The sequence below is a fragment of the Pristiophorus japonicus genome, chromosome 8 (genome assembly GCF_044704955.1).
Source record: "Pristiophorus japonicus isolate sPriJap1 chromosome 8, sPriJap1.hap1, whole genome shotgun sequence".
Classification (NCBI taxonomy): Eukaryota; Metazoa; Chordata; class Chondrichthyes; family Pristiophoridae; genus Pristiophorus; species Pristiophorus japonicus.
This window is the reverse complement of record NC_091984.1, coordinates 106,559,459-106,580,660: the sequence shown is the minus strand read 5'-3', so window position 1 is coordinate 106,580,660 and position 21,202 is coordinate 106,559,459. Positions and strand designations below refer to the sequence as shown.

General features: G+C 43.2%; 1 protein-coding gene across 1 annotated transcript in view; it reads left to right on the top strand.

Moving 5' to 3' along the window:
- The window catches only part of LOC139268142 (UDP-N-acetylglucosamine transporter-like), a 69,359-nt gene that overhangs the window by 28,593 nt on the left and 19,564 nt on the right, over nt 1–21,202 (top strand). Inside the window, exon 5 of the mRNA XM_070886177.1 lies at nt 12,600–12,771. Within this exon, the coding sequence (XP_070742278.1) occupies nt 12,600–12,771 (172 nt within the window). The remainder of the gene's footprint in view (nt 1–12,599; nt 12,772–21,202) is intronic.

Sequence of the window (21,202 nt, the reverse complement as noted above, 5' to 3'; positions counted from 1 at the left end):
ATGCCACCCTTCAATGACTGATGTACCATGACACCCAGGTCTCTTTGCACCTCCCCTTTTCCTAATCTGTCACCATTCAGATAATAGTCTGTTTCTCTGTTTTTACCACCAAAGTGGATAACCTCACATTTATCCACATTATACTTCATCTGCCATGCATTTGCCCACTCACCTAACCTATCCAAGTCGCTCTGCAGCCTCATAGAATCCTCCTTGCAGCTCACACTGCCACCTAACTTAGTGTCATCCGCAAATTTTCAACACTACTATCTGCCTCCTATCTCTTAGCTAATTACATATCCAAGTTACCACTGTCCCTTTTAATACCATGTGTTACTATTTTCTGAATAAGTCTGTTATTTGGTACTTTATCAAATGCCTTTCAAATGTCCACATATACAACGTCGACTGTGCTATCCTCATCATCCCTCTCTGTTACTTCATCAAATGTTTAATCTTTGTTGTTTTAGAAGTACTTGTACTGTTGATCTCTTGCCATGTTCTTTTGCTTCTTAGTCAAATTTATTTAAGAAAAAATATGACAGTTAATTTGAGCCTAAACACAATAGTCTGCCAGAATGGTACTTTCCAGCTTTCAAAACAGACAGGGGGACACGATGGGCAACCCACATGGGTCTCTAGTGCTTAATACTGTTTGGCAAAGGGTGGTTGTTGGTCTTGGAGCACGCTGTCCCAGATGCACAAATCATAAATTTGTACGTTTCGGACGATAGGAAAGGCAGTACTGCTTATGCCATGCCTTTTTGTTGTGAACATTAAAAAAAAGAGTTGGGAGAACGCTTGGATTGTAACATAGGACACCTAGTTTACTGTAAGGTGCGTGTTTACAGTCAGTGCGCATCTTAATACAAACCTTGGAAGCAATCAATTTGTATTACCTTCAAGGATATGTTGTTCAAAATGAACCTACAACTGTGAACGTTTTAATCAACATGTTTACTTCAAATAAGGAACCGTTGGAACTGCCCATAAAATTAAATGCATAATAGATGACATAGCATTTATATTTCTTTAAAGAAAGAATATCATTCCAGAAAATGAAATGTTTTAAAATGGATAAAGCTGGGAAATGTTTTGACAATTTAATACAGGTGTACTGTTAAAGTAGTAAAAGATTTGATTGTCCTAACAACCCATTTTAAATATACACAAAAGTACTGTTTGAAAGAAGCTCTTTACTGTACATTACCGAGAGTGATTCCAATTCGAAGTATCAGTTTAGCGTCTCCAGAATTTAGACAAATGCAAACCTGGTTCTTCTGAAATCTAATTGCAAAGGAAGTCACCAGCCCTGCAACCCTCCGAGATCTCTGCGCTCTTCCAATTCTGGCCTCTTGCGCATCCCCGATTTAATCACGCCACCATTAGCGGCCGTGCCTTCAGCTGTCTAGGCCCTAGACTTTGGAATTCTCTCCCCCTCAGCCTCTCCACCTCTCAACCTCTCTCTCCTCCTTTAAGATATTCTTTAAAACCTACCTCTTTCATCTGTCCTAATATCTCCTTCTGTGGCTCGCTGTCAAATGTTTGATATTGCTCCTGTGAAGGACTACGGGATGTTTTACTATGTTGAAGGTGCTGTATAAATGCAAGTTGTTGTTGTGTAATCATCTTTATTACAGTACTTAAGATGTAAGCCATTTATGACACGACCACTGCTGACGCATCAAATTGTGAACATTATCTTGGGTTGCAACCACCATAGTAACTATTATCACCTTTTTTTCAATCTCTTGTGGCATTGCACACAGGAGATTAAGATTGAATGTGTTTATCAGGTGAATCTGGGCAAGAGAGAAATAGACCAGATCACACGTATGTAATTAGGTTGCCCCATTGGAGTCATACATTCTGTCCTTATTTTTGTATTTCCATTATAAATTCCTGCATCTACATTTATAATGGTAATTGCCGATGATTCTCTGTAAACTTGCCACGCTGTAATTACACCCTCCCTCCAGTGGTGGCATTGCAGTACCACGGAGGGTGCAGTTACAGTGTGGTAAGTTTACATAGCAGTTTCCATTATAAATGGAATTTATAATGGAAAAAGTTAACAGGAAGTGCATGCAAATGTAATATTTTTAATACAATGATTATTACTACAATAATGAAAACATTTATATACACCTCGCTGTCCAATACAGGCTTATATGAAGCCCAATAAAAGGTAAAAGTACTTAAAATTCAAAGATGCAATGATTTTCTTTCCGTTTCCATTTTCTCCTATCTGTAATGCCTTCAAGAAAATAATCATCTATCTTTCTGTATCGAGAGTTATTTCCTCCAATTGTCTCCCCATCTCTCTTGGTTTCAGACAGTTTTTAGACTCTATCACGGTTCAAGAGTTGTATGTTTGAGTTATTTTATTGTACTTGGTATAAGCAATGGTGGTCATTCCTAAACATTTACAACTGTATGTCAATTTCATTTCAAGCTATTAAAATAAAACAGCTTAAAGTGAACTTGACCTACAGTTTTAAGCATTTAGGACTGGCTAACCTTTGCCTGCAACAAGATTAATCATTTACTAGGTGAAGCAATTTATTGTAACGGCTTCCTTTATCCGGGTTATATCCGTGTGTGCTTTATATATTCTGGAACAGTTCCCAATAGGTGGCTATTGAATGCTGTATAATGCTGTATTTGAATAAGTCCGCCCTAGCTTCCCTTCTTAGACCTAACTTCCTGATTGCCATTTTGTTTCCCCCTGTATTTGAACTTCGCCACAGTGAACAATTTTCCTGGACTCATCTTGTTAATTCCATTTAGAAACATAGAAACATAGAAAATAGGTGCAGGAGTAGGCCATTCGGCCCTTCAAGCCTGCACCGCCATTCAGTGAGTTCATGGTTGAACATGCAACTTCAGTACCCCATTCCTGCTTTCTTGCCATACCCCTTGATCCCCCTAGTAGTAAGCACTATATCTAACTCCTTTTTGAATATATTTAGTGAATTGGCCTCAACTCTCTAGGTGAAGAAGTTTCTCCTCATCTCGGTCCTAAATGGCTTACCCCTTATCCTTAGAAAGTGACCCCTAGTTCTGGATTTCCCCAACATTGTGAACATTCTTCCTGCATCTAACCTGTCTAAATCCATCAGAATTTTAAACGTTTCTATAAGGTCCACTCTCATTCTTCTGAACTCCAGTGAATACAAGCCCAGTTGATCCAGTCTTTCTTGATAGGTCAGTCCCGCCATCCCGGGAATCAGTCTGGTGAACCTTCGCTGCACTCCCTCAATAACAAGAATGTCCTTCCTCAGGTTAGGAGACCAAAACTGTACACAATACTCCAGGTGTGGCCTCACAAAGGCCCTGTACAACTGTAGCAACACCTCCCTGCCCCTGTACTCAAATCCCCTCACTATGAAGGCCAACATGCCATTTGCTTTCTTAACCGCCTGCTGTACCTGCATGCCAACCTTCAATGACTGATGTACCATGACACCCAGGTCTTGTTGCACCTCCCCTTTTCCTAATCTGTCACCATTCAGATAATAGTCTGTCTCTGTTTTTACCACCAAAGTGGACAATCTCACATTTATCCACATTATACTTCATCTGCCATTCATTTGCCCACTCACTTAACCTATCTAAGTCGCTCTGCAGCCTCATAGCATCCTCCTCGCAGCTCACACTGCCACCTAACTTAGTGTCATCCGCAAATTTGGAGATACTACATTTAACGTCCTCGTCTAAATCATTAATATACAGTGTAAACAGCTGGGGCCCCAGCACAGAACCTTGCGGTACCCCACTACTCACCGCCTGCCATTCTGAAAAGTACCCATTTACTCCTACTCTTTGCTTCCTGTCTGACAACCATTTCTCAATCCATGTCAGCACACTACCCCCAATCCCATGTGCTTTAACTTTGCACATTAATCTCTTGTTTGGAACCTTGTGGAAAGCCTTCTGAAAGTCCAAATATACCACATCAACTGGTTCTCCCTTGTCCACTCTACTGGAAACATCCTCAAAAAATTCCAGAAGATTTGTCAAGCATGATTTCCCTTTCACAAATCCATGCTGACTTGGACCTATCATGTCACCTCTTTCCAAATGCGCTGCTATGACATCCTTAATAATTGATTCCATCATCTTACCCACTACCGATGTCAGGCTGACTGGTCTATAATTCCCTGTTTTCTCTCTCCCTCCTTTTTTTAAAAGTGGGGTTACATTGGCTACCCTCCACTCGATAGGAACTGATCCAGAGTCAATGGAATGTTGGAAAATGACTGTCAATGCATCCGCTATTTCCAAGGCCACTTCCTTAAGAACTGGGATGCAGTCCATCAGGCCCTGGAGATTTATCGGCCTTCAATCCCATCAATTTCCCCAACACAATTTCCTGACTAATAAGGATTTCCCTCAGTTCCTCCTCCTTACTAGACCCTCTGACCCTTCTTATATCCGGAATGTTGTTAGTGTCCTCCTTAGTGAATACCGAATCAAAGTACTTGTTCAATTGGTCCGCCATTTGTTTGTTCCCCGTTATGACTTCTCCTGATTCTGACTGCAGGGGACCGACGTTTGTCTTTACTAACCTTTTTCTCTTTACATATCTATAGAAACTTTTGCAATCCGTCTTAATGTTCCCTGCAAGCTTCTTCTCGTACTCCATTTTCCCTGCCCTAATCAAACCCTTTGTCCTCCTCTGTTGAGTTCTAAATTTCTCCCAGTCTCCGGGTTCGCTGCTATTTCTGGCCAATTTGTATGCCACTTCCTTGGCTTTAATACTATCCCTGATTTCCCTTGATAGCCACGGTTGACCCACCTTCGCTTTTTTATTTTTATGCCAGACAGGAATGTACAATTGTTGTAGTTCATCCATGCGGTCTCTAAATGTCTGCCATTGCCCATCCACAGTCAACCCCTCAAGTATCATTCGCCAATCAATCCTAGCCAATTCACGCCTCATACCTTCAAAGTTATCCTTCTTTAAGTTCTGGACTATGGTCTCTGAATTAACTGTTTCATTCTCCATCCTAATGCAGAATTCCACCATATTATGGTCACTCTTTCCCAAGGGGCCTCGCACAACGAGATTGCTAATTAATCCTCTCTCTTTACACAACACCCAGTCTAAGATGGCCTCTCCCCTAGTTGGTTCCTCGACATATTGGTCTAGAAAACCATCCCTTATGCACTCCAGGAAATCCTCCTCCACCGTATTGCTTCCAGTTTGGTTAGCCCAATCTATGTGCATATTAAAGTCACCCATTATAACTGCTGCACCCTTATTGCATGCACCCATAATTTCTTGTTTGATGCCCTCCCCAACATCACTACTACTGTTTGGAGGTCTGTACACAACTCCCACTAACGTTTTTTGCCCTTTGGTGTTCTGCAGCTCTACCCATATAGATTCCACATCATTCAAGCTAATGTCATTCCTAACTATTGTATTAATCTCCTCTTTAACCAGCAATGCTACCCCACCTCCTTTTCCTTTTATTCTATCCTTCCTGAATGTTGAATACCCCTGGATGTTGAGTTCCCAGCCCTGATCATCCTGGAGCCACGTCTCCGTAATCCCAATCACATCATATTTGTTAACATCTATTTGCACAGTTAATTCATCCACCTTATTACGGATACTCCTTGCATTAAGACACAAAGCCTTCAGGCTTGTTTTTTTAACGCCCTTTGTCCTTTTAGAATTTTGTTGTACAATGGCCCTTTTTGTTCTTTGTCTTGTGCTTCTCTGCCCTCCACTTTTTCTCATCTCCTTCCTGTTTTTTGCTTTTGTTTCCCTCTGTGTCCCTCCATTGGTTCCCATTCCCCTGCCATATTAGTTTAACTCCTCCCCAACAGCACTAGCAAACACTCCCCCGAGGACATTGGTTCCGGTCCTGCCCAGGTGCAGACCGTCCGGTTTGTACTGGTCCCACCTCCCGCAGAACCAGTTCCAATGCCCCAGGAATTTGCATCCCCCCCTGCTGCACCACTGCTCAAGCCACGTATTCATCTGCGCTATCCTGCGATTCCTACTCTGACTAGCACGTGGTACTGGTAGCAATCCTGAGATTACTACTTTTGAGGTCCTACTTTTTAATTTAGCTCTTAGCTCCTTAAATTCGTTTCGTAGGACCTCATCCCTTTTTTTTTACCTATGTCGTTGGTACCAATGTGCACCACTACAACTGGCTGTTCTCCCTCCCTTTTTAGAATGTCCTGCACCCGCTCCGAGACATCCTTGACCTTTGCACCAGGGAGGCAACATACGATCCTGGAGTCTCGGTTGCGGCCGCAGAAACGCCTATCTATTCCCTAACAATTGAATCCCCTATCACTATCGCTCTCCCACTCTTTTTCCTGCCCTCCTGTGCAACAGAGCCAGCCACGGTGCCATGAACTTGTCTGCTGCTGCCCTCCCCTGATGAGTCATCTCTCTCAACAGTACTCAAAGCAGTGTATCTGTTTTGCAGGGGGATGACCACAGGGGACCCTTGCACTACCTTCTTTGCACTTCTCTTCCTGCTGGTCTTCCATTCCCTGTCTGGCTGTGGACCCTTCTCCTGTGGTGTGACCAACTCGCTACACGTGCTACTCACGTCATTCTCAGCATCGTGGATGCTCCAGAGTGAATCCACCCTCGGCTCCAACTCCGCAACGCGGACCGTCAGGAGCTGGAGCTGGAGGTGGATACACTTCCTGCACACGTAGTCGTCAGGGACACTGGAGTCGTCCCTGAGTTCCCACATGGTACAGGAGGAGCATAACACGCGACCGAGCTTTTCTGCCATGACTTAACCTTTAGATAGGCAACAGTAATAAAGTTTACTCACTGTTAAAGAGAAGAAAGAAAAACTACTCACCAATCACTTACCCGTTTGGCTGTGACGTCACCTTTCTGTTTCTTTTTACTTCTTTTTTGCCTTCTCCCTGTAGCTGCACAAGCCTCTCATCAACCCCGGATTTACAATCATAAACTTCAATTGGATCATCTCAAAATCTCTATGAAGAAAATGAGCTCAACTTTTTAAAAACTTTTCTCAGATTTTTGAATCTCAAATTACTCGTACCTGGAATAATCTTTGTTTACTTTCTACTCTCTAAACCACAGTAATATCCTTGCAATTATTGTGTCCTAAATTGTAAATAGTATGTTAAATGGGGTCTAATCAATTCCTTGCACAAAAGCAATACTTTTGGCTTGTTCTCTTCATCTAATAATGCAACTTAATATTTTAACTTTTTTACTGCAGCTTAGCACTGGGCTAATTGTTTCATAGGTTTATCCAATGTATAGTTAATAAATATATTTCTTGATCAGAGCAGTGCATGACTGTTTGACTTAACATATGCCCCTTTCGGTTCCTTCCATATTAATTATTTTACATGAACTGCTTCTGCCACATATTGATTTTTTATCTCAATCCAGTTGCATTGTTTTTACATCGGATAAACGATACAGAAATAGGCCATTCGGCCCAACTAGTCCATGCAGCGTTTATGCTCCACTCGAGCCTCCTCCCATCTTTCCTCATCTAAATCGATCAGCATAACCCTCTAATCATTTCCCCCTCATATGCTTGTCTAGCCTCCCCTTAAATGCCTCTTTCGTATTCGCTTCAACCACTCCCCATGGTAGTGAGTGCCACATTCTCACCACTCTTTGGGTAAAGAAGTTTCTTCTGAATTCCCTATTGGATTTCTTGGTGACCACCTTATATTGATGGCCTCTAATTATGCTCTTCCCCATGAGTGGAAACATTCTCTCTCTATTCACTCAATCGAAACCTTTCATAATGTTGAAGACCTCTATTTGCTCACCCCTCGGCCTTCATTTTTCAAGAGAAAAGAGACCCAGCCTCTAATACCCTCGCATTTCTGGTATCATCCATGTAAATCTTCTCTGCACCCTCTCCAGTGCCTCGATATCCTTTTTATAATATGGCGACCAGAACTACTGCAGTACTCCAGTGTGGTTTAACCAAGTTTCGATACAGGTTTAGCATAATTTCCCTACTTTTCAATTCTATACTTCTATGAATAAAACCTAGTGCTTGGTTTGCTCTTTTTATGGCCTTGCTAACCTGTGTCGCAACTTTTAGTGATTTGTGTATTTGTACTGCGAGATCCCTTTTGTTCCTCTATCCCACCTAGATTCGTACTCTCCCAGTAATAAGTGACCTCCCTATTCTTCCTACCAAAATGTAATGCCTCCCGTTTATCAGTGTTGAACTTCATTTGCCAATTATATGCCCATTCTGCAAGTTTATTAATGCCCGCCTGTAATTTGTTGCAGTCCTCCTCGGTATTGACATTTCCCCCTTCTCCTCTCTCCTCCCTCCTCCCCCGCCCCAATTGGTATCATCCGCAAATTTAGAAATTGTGTTTTTGATTCCAAGGTCTAAATCGTTCACATAAATTGTGAACAACAGTGGTCCCAGCACTGATCCTTGTGGAACACTACTACCCACCTTCCACTGTGAATAGCTACCTTTTACCCCTACTCTCTGCATTCTGTCTTGAAGCCAGCTAGCTATCCATTCTACAACTTGTCCCTGACTCCACATTCTCTGACCTTGTTCATCAGTCTATTATGGGGTACCTTATTGAAGGCCTTTTGAAAGTGTAGATAAATGACGTCTACTGCATTATCATTGTCGACTCTCTCTATTACCTCTTCAAAAAATTCAATGAGGTTGGTCAAGCAAGACTTTCCCTTTTGAAATCCATGCTGACTATTCATTAGTATATTTTTGGATTCTAGATGTTCTATTTTCTCCTTTAGTCATAGAAACATAGAAATATAGAAAATGGATGCAGGAGTAGGCCATTCTGCCCTTCGAGCCTGCACCGCCATTCAATAAGATCATGGCTGATCATTCCCTCAGTACCCCTTTCCTCTTTCTCTCCATACCCCTTGATCCCCTTAGTCGTAAGCGCCATATCTAACTCCCTCTTGAATATATCAAACGAACTGGCATCAACAACTCTCTGCGGCAGGGAATTCCACAGGTTAATAACCCTCTGAGTGAAGAAGTTTCTCCTCATCTCCGTCCTAAATGGCCTATCCCTTTATCTTAAGACTATGCCCCCTGGTTCTGGACTTCCCCAACATCAGAAACATTCTTCCCGCATCTAACCTGTCCAGTCCCGTCAGAATCTCATACGTTTCTATGAGATCCCCTCTCATCCTTCTAAACTCCAGTGAATAAAGGCCCAGTTTCTCCTCATATGACAGTCGAGCCATCCCTGGAATTAGTCTGGTGAACCTTCGCTGCACTCCCTCAATAGCAAGAACATCCTTCCTCAGATTAGGAGACCAAAACTGAACACAATACTCCAGGTAAGGCCTCACTAAGGCCCTGTACAATTGCAGTAAGACCTCCCTGCTCCTATACTCAAATCCCTTAGCTATGAAGGCCAACATACCATTTGCCTTCTTCACCGCCTGTTGTACCTGCATGCCAACCTTCAATGACTGATGAACCATGACACCCAGGTGTCGTTGCACCTCCCCTTTATCTAATCTGCCATTCAGATAATATTCTGCCTTTGTGTTTTTGCCTCCAAAATGGATAACCTCATATTTATCCACATTATACTGCATCTGCCATGCATTTGCCCACTCACCTAACCTGCCCAAGTCACGCTGCAGCCTCTTAGCGTCCCCCTCACAGCTCACACCGCCACCCAGTTTAGTGTCATCTGCAAACTCTGAGATCTTACACTCAATTCCTTCATCCAAATCATTAATGTATATTGTAAAGAGCTGGGGTCCCAGCACTGAGCCCTGCGGCACTCCACTAGTCACTGCCTGCCATTCTGAAAAGGACCCCTGTGTAAATAACCACTTGTGTAACAACAACAACCTGCATTTATACAGTGCCTAAAAACAGGCCCAGACAAAGTTATACCCCAGGTGAGCTGAGTCCAAGTTTACACAGCAATGTAATCATTCACTGTATGATGACACTGTACAATGTTCATTTACATAGCAACTTTAAAAGCAAAGTATATTCATATGTTGCTTCTTTTCATTTCCATACTTAGACAAATAACACAAAGCAGGTCTTACCTGTAGGGTATTATTTATGTAGGGATGCCATTATTTTTCCTACCACCGATGTTAAGCTGACTGGTCTATAATTCCCTGGAAATGTTCGATCCCCCTTCTTAAATATAGTTCATTATGTGTACTGCCTCCTATTTTAAATTCATACCCACAAACTTTTCTCCTCTGATGGCCTTGGCTGAGTTAATGCATTTAAAAATAATTATGGACCCAAGGCCAAACCCGGGGCTTTCCTGCTGATTGCTTCTGTCCGATTTCAAAAGTTCCCTATTATGGCCATCCTGTTTCCTATTTCGCATTAATTATCTGTTCAGCACAATACTGTATTTTCTGTTCTGTGACTCTTAGCTTAGCTTAATCTTGTCAGAATCTTTATGGAAATTCAAGTACAGGTATAGAATATCAAATGCTAGGGGCCTAATTTCCCCAGGAGTTGCTGCTTTTTTTGGAGCAACTTGATTTTTCTGGAGTATCTTAAAAATCCCCATTCTGCACATTTAATTTACGCCAGTGTAAATGAGTTAGTTAGGATTTTTTTAAATTTAGTGTATTTTTTCCAAAAGGGGGCGTTACCAGCCGTTTTGACCATTTAAGCCAGTTTGGACAGCTAATAGTTGCTCCAAACTAACTTAGGCCAGCATATGTGGCCGCACAGAAAACCCTTGTGGAGAGTTAAGAAATCAGCACAGGTAGCCAGAGATGGCGGGGGTGGGGGGAAGGGAAGCAGAGAGGACACCTTCACAACAACTGATACAGATCTTGTACTGTAACTTTTGCATGATTTACACATTCCACTATATAAAGCATCATAAAATATGCACTTTTTAATATCATTTATATCAGAAGACAAAGGGTTTCATAAAACCATTTATGAATCAAATATTTTGCTATCAGGGCTATGAATGATGGTCACTTGTGCAAGGTACCTGAGGGTGCTCATGCAGTTACTCCCAATAAGGCACCTGTGGGCACTGATGGAATGTCCCCAACAGGGTATCTACGGGCATCCATGCAGTTCTTCACTAAGAATTGGTGGGATTTTAAAAAAAATTGACCTAAAGTCATGATTACTACTGAAACAAAAGTCACGACCAGATATTTGCTGCTACTGAGAGACCAAACCTAAGGAAAGTTTTCTCTGGTCATTCTCACCTCTTAACAGCCAGTTGCATTGTGCCATTGACAGAGACTTTTTCTAAATCATTTAAAGAAGCTCTCCTCCTCTCTCTTCCTGCAGCACCCCCCCCCCCCACCCCCCGCGCTCAAAAGTCTCCCCGCACCAACCTGTTTCTTGTAGCCCCCAGGAATAGGAGCAGCGATCATCGGGTCGTCCCTTCAGCCAGGGATAGGGGCGGCGAGCATCGGTCCGGCTCACAGCCTGCAGACGTGTTTGGAGGGCGAAGAGCTACTGTACATGCGTGCAGATTCCACTGCACATGCGCGCAGCTGCTGGCACTGTTTTTGGCGCAGGGCTGTAGCTCTGCCACCCCCCGCCCCCCCCCCAACTCCACGAGAAATGCCGGGCTAGGGTCCGGGACACACAGCAGAGCGGCCAGAATCGTTGCAAAGTTTTTTGGTGCCGTTTTGAGCGCACAAAGTCGCCGCATCTCGGGAGAATGCGCCAAAAAAAGGGTTTGAGGAAATCTCTCCAAATTGTTTTAAATACTTTCCATGCAACTGATGTTAATCTTATCGGTCTATAGATTTTGGGCATGTCTTTTGACCCTTTTTAAAACTAGTTATGTAAGCCACTTTTTGAACAAATGCCTTCCCAAATTTAAGGAATCTATGAAAATTATCTCACAAAGCTTCTTTAAGACTTATGGGTGTAGGTTACCTGGATCAGGTACTTTGTTTATTTTTAAAGCATCTTTTTCCTTCTCTGCCATTTGTGGAACTCCAATCAATTTTTTCTTTTTTTTCTCGAGTGAAGACAGACATGAATAACTATATAATAACTCTCATTTTCTTGTCTCTGATTCCAACTTTAATTTTTAAATGGACTAATACTTAAAGAAAGAATGTACATTTATATAATGCCTTTCGCATCCTCGGGCTCACCCAAACCATATCACAGTTAACGAAGTACTTTTGAGGTGTAGTCACTAGTTTGCAGACGAATGGGATGGCCAATTTAAACACAGCAACATCCTACAAAGAGCAACGAGATAAATGACCACGCAATCTATTTTTGGTGGTGTTTGGTCGAGGGATAAAAGTTATCAGGACAATTGGAGCTTTTACATAAGCATAAGAATCAGCCTCTGTTTAACATTTCATCTAAAAGATAGCACCTCCAGCAATGCAGTCCTTCCTCAGTATTGTATTGAAGTGTCAACCTAGAATGTGTGCTCAGGTCATGCATTAGGGCTTGAATCCACAACCTTCTGACTGAGGTGAGAGTGCTACCACGGAGCTATGCTAACATCTTTTTTCATCCTTTGCTGTAATATATTTTTGAGAATAAAACATTGGCCCTTGATACATTCACGGCAATCTTGGATTGTTTCCACATGCTAAAGTAAAATTGTCTAATCTGTTTTAGTGGCCAACGGACACCTCGGAGGAGTTGAAGCAGGAGCTCTCTGCAGGTTCTCAGTTTGTAGGTTTGATAGCAGTGCTCAGTGCTTGTTTTTCCAGTGGATTTGCAGGTGTTTACTTTGAGAAAATCTTAAAAGGGACAAAACAGTCAGTTTGGATTAGAAACATTCAATTAGGTGAGTAAAATATGACACAATCTTGATATTTCTATTTTGACCAAGAGTTGTAGTCCTAAAATTTAACTTAAATGTACTATAGCAGTATTGCATGGCATTTTCTGTATATATAAATAAATATCTATGTATTAGAAAGTTGTGTTATTTGTGTCACATCTGATTGACTTAATGTATCATTCGTGATGTGTTTACCAGGGACCAATCCTTGTGCTCCTTGCCCATTGCTGCCCAAGTTCCTTGTTCCCTCTTAACTTAAGCCCCATGCTCCCTTTGAGGCCAACTTCTGCCCCTGCTGTTTTTCTATGACCTGCATCTTTGGAACAACTCCCAGACATGTCAGGATAGAAGCTTCAGATCTGGCATGACAGAACAGACCCAGGACAGAGGTGCATCTTATTTCCAACCCCCTACTCACATCTGGTCTTCAACCTGTGTGTGCGTGTTGCTGTAACTCCTAGGTGACTTCTCTCATCTAACCCTGGATATACCTCAAACACAGTACATGTTGGCTGCTGCTTTTAAAGGATAAAAGGCACAAATCAACAATCAGCAAAGAGGCATGCTTTGCGAAAGCAACTGTACATTTTAGCATTTAAGATCATAAAATCTCATTTTGAAACTTCCTGTTAGAATTCAGATACAAACAACACAACTTGCATTTAAAAGGCATCCCCCAGCCTCCCCCTCCCCCCATCACTGTTCCTTCACAAGCCCCACTCATGAGATTCATGAGCGACTTTTGCAGCATCTTGGGAGGCCCATTCCTCACTACGCTGACGTGCAGCCCAGGCCTTGTGATCACTTAATCCGGGATCAATGAATTGGCCCTGTTGGTCACTTGTGTTTAGATTTATGCAAATGAGGGGAGAGGTCGATGAGAAGTTTAAGGACATTGTCATAGTTAAACAGATGGAAAGACAAGATGATCTGCAAGATTAGTTTGATTTTTTGAGGCCTTATTAATAGTGCTTTGTATTCTAGTAAGTATAATTTCAGAGAACAATGCTGCTGTCATAGTGGTATGTACAGTACCAAACAAATAGAAGTAGATCTCTGAGAAAAATAGCAAAACTAAGACCATAAAAGATAAAATAATGTGACTTGTAGTAAACATCTATCAATGAGCATGTACACAAATCTTTGAAGGTGGCAGGACAAGTTCAGAAGGCTGGTTAAAAAAGCAAATGGGATCCTTGGCTTTATAAGCAGAGGCAGAGTACAAAAGCACAGAAGTCAGGCTAAACTTTTATAAAACACTGGTTAAGCCCCAGCTGGAGTATTGTGTCGAATTTTGGGCACCACACTGTCAAGGCCTTAGATTTGCAGAAGAGATTTACTAGAATGGTACCAGGGGTGAGGGACTTCACGATGGGCGGAATGGCCTCATGATTCTATAATAATTTCTAAAACATGACTAATCCTGTTCATTAGTTCAGGAAAGATAGAATAGACAGATTAGAGGTGGTGAAGCCCCATATTTCAGAGAGATCAAAGTTGTTGAGGTGGGAAGTTAGATAACTCTGGTGGACATCATAGGCCGAAGCTAACTCTAAGGTTGTGCTGCAGACTATTGGGTCGGCAGGGATAGACTAAGGCTGTTTGTCTATGTACCAGAAATGAGAGTTCTAGATGCAGGAGTCAAACACTTGCAAGTTTATTCAGGGTTAAAGGAACATTTTTGCAGACAACATCCCAGAACACACGGCAATGGTTTCTGTACAAGATCACATGTTACAATCATTGAGCTCAACTTTCTGAACTTCTTTCTTCTGCTTCTAACTTTGCATTTCAATCTTGCCCTTTTTATATCTTTCTAACTACATTACTGCATGTACATTCCATAAACGTTATGCACTTTGCACCAGGTCATACCAATCTTTATCATCATCATCATCATAGGCAGTCCCTCGAAATCAAGGAAAACTTGCTTCCGCTCTAAAAGTGAGTTCTCAGGTGACTGAACAGTCCAATACAGGAATTACAGTCTCTGTCACAGGTGGGATAGACAGTCGTTGAAGGAAAGAATGGGTGGGACTGGTTTGCCGCACGCTCCTTCTGCTGCCTGTGCTTGTTTTCTGCATGTTCTCGGCAACAAAACTCTAGGTGCTCAGCGCCCTCTCGGATGCACTTCCTCCACTTAGGGCAGTCTTTGGCCAGGGACTCCCAGGTGTCGGTGGTAATGTTGCATTTTATGAAGGAAGCTTTGAGGGTGTCCTTGAAACGTTTTCTCTGCTCACCTGGGGCTCACTTGCCGTGTAGGAGTTCCAAGTAGAGCACTTGCTTTGGGAGTCTTGTGTCAGGCATGCAAACAATGTGGCCCGCCCAACGGAGCTGATCGAGTGTGATCAGTGCTTCGATGCTGGGGATGTTGGCCTGATCGAGGATGCGAATGTTGGTGCATCTGTCTTCCCAGGGGATTTGCAGGATCTTGCAGATACATCGTTGGTGGTATTTCTCCAGCAATCTGAGGTGTCTACTGTATATGGTCCACGTCTCTGAGCCATACAGGGGGGCGGGTATCACTACAACCCTGTAGACCATGAGCTTGGTGGCAGCTTTGGGGGCCTGATCTTCGAACACACTCTTCCTCAGGCAGCCCAAGGCTGCACTGGCACACTGGAGGCGGTGTTGAACCTCATCGTCGATGTCTGCCCTTGCTGATAATAGGCTCCCGAGGTTTGAAAAGTGGTCCACGTTGTCCAGAGCCACGCCGTGGATCTTGAAGACTGGGGGGCAGCGTTGTATGGCGGGGTCAAGTTGATGGAGGACCTTTATTACGGATGTTTAGTGTAAGGCCCGTGCTTTCGTAAGCCTCAGTGAAGATGTTTACTATGACTTGGAGTTTAGTCTCTGAATGTGCGCAGATACAAGCGTTGTCTGCGTACTGTAGTTCGATGACAGAGGTAGGGACGGTCTTAGATCTGGCCTGGAGACGACGAAGATTGAACAGGTTCCCACTGGTTCTGTAGTTTAGTTCCATTCCAACGGGGAGCTTGTTGAGTGAGGGTGGAGCATTGCAGCGATGACGCAGCCTTGCTTGACCCTGGTCTGGACATGGATTGGGTATGTGATGGATTCGTTGGTCAGGATCACGGCTTGCATGTCGTCGTCGAGCAGGCGGAGGATGGTGACAAACTTTTGTGGGCAGCCGAAATGGAGGAGGATGCTCCATAGTCCCCCGCGGTTGACAGTGTCAAAGGCCTTTGTAAGGTCAAAGGCGGCCATGTACAAGGGTTGGTGCTGTTCCCTGCATTTTTCTTGCAGCCGTCGTGCCGTAAAGATCATGTACGTTGTACCCTGTAGTGGACGAAATCCGCACTCTTGATTCTGAGAGGAGCTTCTCAGCCACAGGGAGAAGATGGTTGAGGAGGATGCTAGCGACGACTTTCCCAGTGGCTGATAACAGGGAGATTTCTCTGTAGTTGCCGCAGTCGTACTTGTCCCCTTTATTAAAGATGGTCACGATTACTGCATCTCTGAGATCTCCCGGCATGCTTTCCTCCTTCCAGATGAGAGAGATGAGGTCATGCATTCGTGCCAATATTGCCTCTCCACCATACTTTAGTGCCTCAGCGGGGATTCCATCCGCTCCCGTTGCCTTGTTCTTGAGCTGGCAGATGGTCTTTTCTGTCTTGTGCAGGACTGGGGTTTTGCTGAGATGGTGGCGGGTAGCATGCTGCAGGATGGAGTCGAGGACACTCAAGTCAAAGGCAGAGTCTCGGTTAAGGAGATCTTCGAAGTGCTCCTTCCAGCAGCTCCTGACTGCCTCGGTGTCCTTGGTGAGTATCTCCCAGTTCTTGGCCTATACTCATTGGAGCCAGCCTCCACAGCTCTCTGGGGCAGAGAATTCCACAGATTTACAACCGTCTGAGAGAAGAAATTCCTCCTCATCTCAGTTTTAAATGGGTGGCCCCTTATTCTGAGACTATGACCCCATGAGTGGAAATAGCCTCTCTGCATCCACCTTGTCAAGCCCCCTCATTAGCTTATATGTTTCGATAAGATCACCTCTCATTCCTCTGAACTCCAATGAGTATAGGCCCAACCTATCTTCATAAGTCAACCCCCTCATCTCCGCAATCAACCTAGTGAACCTTCTCTAAACTGTCTCCAATGCAAGTATATCCTTCCTTAAATACGGAGACCAAAACTGTATGTAGTACTCTAGGTGTGGCCTTACCAATATCCTGTACAGTTGTAACAGGACTTCTCTGCTTTTATACTCCATCCCCCTTGCAATAAGCGAGAGGATGAGAGTATAGGAGCAGGGAGGTCTTACTGCAGTTGTACAGGGCCTTGGTGAGGCCACACCTTAATAATGTGTATAGTTTTGGTCTCCTAATCTGAGGAAGGACATTCTTGCTATTGAGGGAGTGCAGTGAAGGTTCACCAGACTGATTCCCAGGATGGCAGGACTGACATATGAAGAAAGACTGGATCAACTAGTCTTATATTCACTGGAATTTAGAAGAATGAGAGGGGATCTCATAGAAACATATAAAATTCTGACGGGATTGGACAGGTTAGATGCAGGAAGAATGTTCCTGATGTTGGGGAAGTCCAGAACCAGGGGTCACAGTCTAAGGATAAGGGGTAAGCCATTTAGGACCGAGATGAGGAGAAACTTCTTCACTCGGAGAATTGTGAACCTGTGGAATTCTCTACCACAGAGAGTTGTTGAGGCCAGTTCGTTGGATATATTCAAGAGGGAGTTAGATGTGGCCCTTATGGCTAAAGGGATCAAGGGGTATGGAGAGAAAGCAGGAATGAGGTTCTGAAGTTGCATGATCAGCCACGATCATATTGAATGGTGGTGCAGGCTCGAAGGGCCGAATGGCCTATTCCTGCACCTATTTTATGTTTCTGTATAGGCCAACATTCCATTTGCCTTCCTGATTACTTGCTGTACCTGCAGACTAACTTTTTGTGTTTCATGCACAAGGACCCCCAGGTCCCTCTGTACTGCAGCACTTGGCAATTTTTCTCCATTTAAATTATAATTTGCTTTTCTATTATTTCTGCCAAAGTAGATAACCTCACATTTTCCCACATTATACTCCATCTGTCAATTTTTTGCCCACTCACTTAGCCTGTCTATATCACTTTGCAGATTTCTTGTGTTCTCCTCACAATTTACTCTCCCATCCATCTTTGTATCATCAGCAAACTTGGCTACATTACACTCAGTCCCTTCATCCAAGTCATTAATATGGATTGTAAATAGTTGAGGCCCCAGCTCCGATCCCTGTGGCACCCCACTAGTTACTGTTTGCCATCTGAAAAATGACCCATTTATCCCGACTCTCTGTTCTGTTAATTAACCAATCCTCTATCCATGCTAATATATTACCCCAACCCCGTGAACTTGTATCTTGTGCAGTAGCCGCCTCTGTGGCACCTTATCAGAATGCCTTATGGAAATCCAAATACACCACATCCACTGGTTCCTTATCCACCCTGCTCGTTACATCCTCAAAGAACTCCAGCAAATTTGTCAAACATGATTTCCCTTTCATAAAACCATGTTGACTCTGCTTGATTGAATCATGCTTTTCCAAATGTCCTGCTACAGTTTCCTTAATAATGGACTCCAGCATTTTTTCAACGACAGATGTTAGGCTAACTGGTCTATAGTTTCCTGCTTTCTGTCTGCCTCCTTTTTTTAAATAGGGGCGTTACATTTGCGGTTATCCAACGGCTGGGACCTCCCCAGAATTCAAGGAATTTTGGTAGATTACAACCAATGCATCCACTGTCTCTGCAGCCACTTCTTTTAAACCCTAGGATGTAAGCCATCAGATCAAGGAGGCTTATCCACCTTTACTCCCGTTATTTTACTGAGTACTACTACTTTAGTGACCGTGATTGTATTAAGTTCCTCCCTCCCTATAGCCCCTTGTTTATTCACTATTGGGACGTTTTTAGTGTCTTCTACTGTGAAGACCGGTACAAAATATTTGTTGAAAGTCTCTGCCATTTTTCCCTGTTCCCCATTATTAATTCCCCAGTCTCATCCTCTAAGGGACCAACATTTACTTTAGTCACTCTTTTTTTCCTTTTTATGTACCTGTAGAAACTCTCAAAATCTGTTTTTATATTTCGTGCTGGTTTGCTTTCATAATCTATCTTCCCTCTCTTTATTTTTTTTTAATTGTTCTTTGCTGGCTTTTAAAAGTTTCCCAATCATCTGGCCTCCCACTAGTCTTGGCCATTTTGTATGCCCTTGTTTTCAATTTGCTACTGTCCCTTATTTCCTTAGTTAGCCATGGATGGTTATCCCTTCTCTTACATTCTTTCCTTCTCATTGGAATATATTTTTGTTGAGAGTTATGAAATATCTCTTTAAATGTCTGCCACTGCTCATCAACTGTTCCACACTTCATTTTCCCAGTCTACTTTAGCCACCTCTGCCTTCATACCTTTGTAGTCTCCTTTGTTTAAGCTTAGGACACTGGTTTGAGATCCAACTTTCTCACCCTCCAACTGAATTTGAAATTCAACCATGCTATGGTCCTTCGTTCCTAGAGAATCCTTTACTAGGAGATCGCTTATTAATCCTGTCTCATTACACAGTACCAGATCTAAGATAGCCTGCTCCCTGGTTGGTTCTGCAACATGGTGTTCAAGGAAACTATCCTGGATATGAACTCTTCCTCAAGGCTACCCTGGCTAATTTGCTTTGTCCAATCAACATGAATGTTAAAATCGCCCATGATTATTGCTGTTCCTTTTTTGCTCGTCTCCATTATTTCTTGATTTATACTCTGTCCAACATTGTAGCTACTGTTCGGGGGGCCTATAAACTATGCCCATCAGCGACTTTTTCCCCTTATTATTCCTTATCTCCACCCAAACAGATTCAACATCTTGATCTTCTGAGCCAATATTGTTTTTTTTCGCTAATGCACTAATCTCATCCTTTATTAACAGAGCTACCCCACCTCCTTTTCCTTTCTGTCTGTCCTTCCGAATTGTCAAATACCCCTGAATATTTAGTTCCCAGCCTTGGTCACCTTACAACCATGTCTCTGTAATGGCTATCAGATCAGACCCATTTGTATCTATTTATGCCATCAACTCATCTATTTTGTTATGAATGCTGCGTGCATTCAGATAAAGAGCTTTAAAAAAAATTATACCCACTTTTTCATGTTTTGACCCCACTTTCTGATACACTTTTATGTTTATACATTCTGTCCCTTCCTGTCACACTCTGGTTTTCATTTCCCCCAGTGCTACCCTGTTCTATTGCCTTCTCCTTATTCTTTGACTTTTTAAATTTCCGCTCACCTGAACCCTCCCCCCACCCCCCACTAATTATTTTAAAGCCCCCTCGACAGCACAAGTTATTCGCTTCGCCAGGACCCGAGTCCCAGCACGGTGTAAGTGGAGCCCGTCCCAATGGAACAGCTCCCTCTTACCCCAGTATGGGTGCCAGTGTCCCACGAATTAAAATCCATTTCTCCCACATCAGTCTTTGAGCCACGTGTTTAACACTCTGATCTTATTTTACCCTATGCAAATTTGCTCGTGGCTCAGGTAGTAATCCAGAGATTATTACCTTTGCGGTTCTGCTTTTTAATTTAATATAAGAACATAAGAATTAGGAACAGGAGTAGGCCATTTAACCCCTCAAGCCTGCTCCGCCATTCAACAAGATCATGGCTGATCTGGCCGTGGACTCGCTCCACTTACCCGCCTGCTCCCCGTAACCCTTAATTCCCTTATTGGTTAAAAATCTATCTATCTGTGACTTGAATACATTCAATGAGCTAGCCTCAACTGCTTCCTTGGGCAGAGAATTCCACAGATTCACAACCCTCTGGGAGAAGAAATTTCTTCTCAACTCGGTTTTAAATTGGCTCCCCCGTATTTTGAGGTTGTGCCCCCTAGTTCGAGTCTCCCCGACCAGTGGAAACAACCTCGCTGCCTCTATCTTGTCTATCCCTTTCATTATTTTAAATGTTTCTATAAGATCATCCCTCATCCTTCTGAACTCCAACGAATAAAGACCCAGTCTACTCAATCTATCATCATAAGGTAACCCCCTCATCCCCGGAATCGGCCTCGTGTACCCCCTCCAAAGCTAGTATATCCTTCCTTAAGTAAGGTGACCAAAACTGCACGCAGTACTCCACGTGCGGCCTCACCAATACCCTATACAGTTGCAGAAGGACCTCCCTGCTTTTGTACCCCATCCCTCTCGCAATGAAGGCCAACATTCCATTCGCCTTCCTGATTACCTGCTGTTTGGTCCCTAGTTGCTCATAATCCCTCAGCAGAACCTCTTTGTTTGTCCTACCTATGTTGTTGGTACCCACGTGGAACATGACAACTGGATCATCCCCCTCCCACTCCAAGTTCCTCTCCAGAGCAGTGGAGATGTCCTTAACCTTAGTACCGGGTAGGCAACACAGCCTTCGGGACTCAT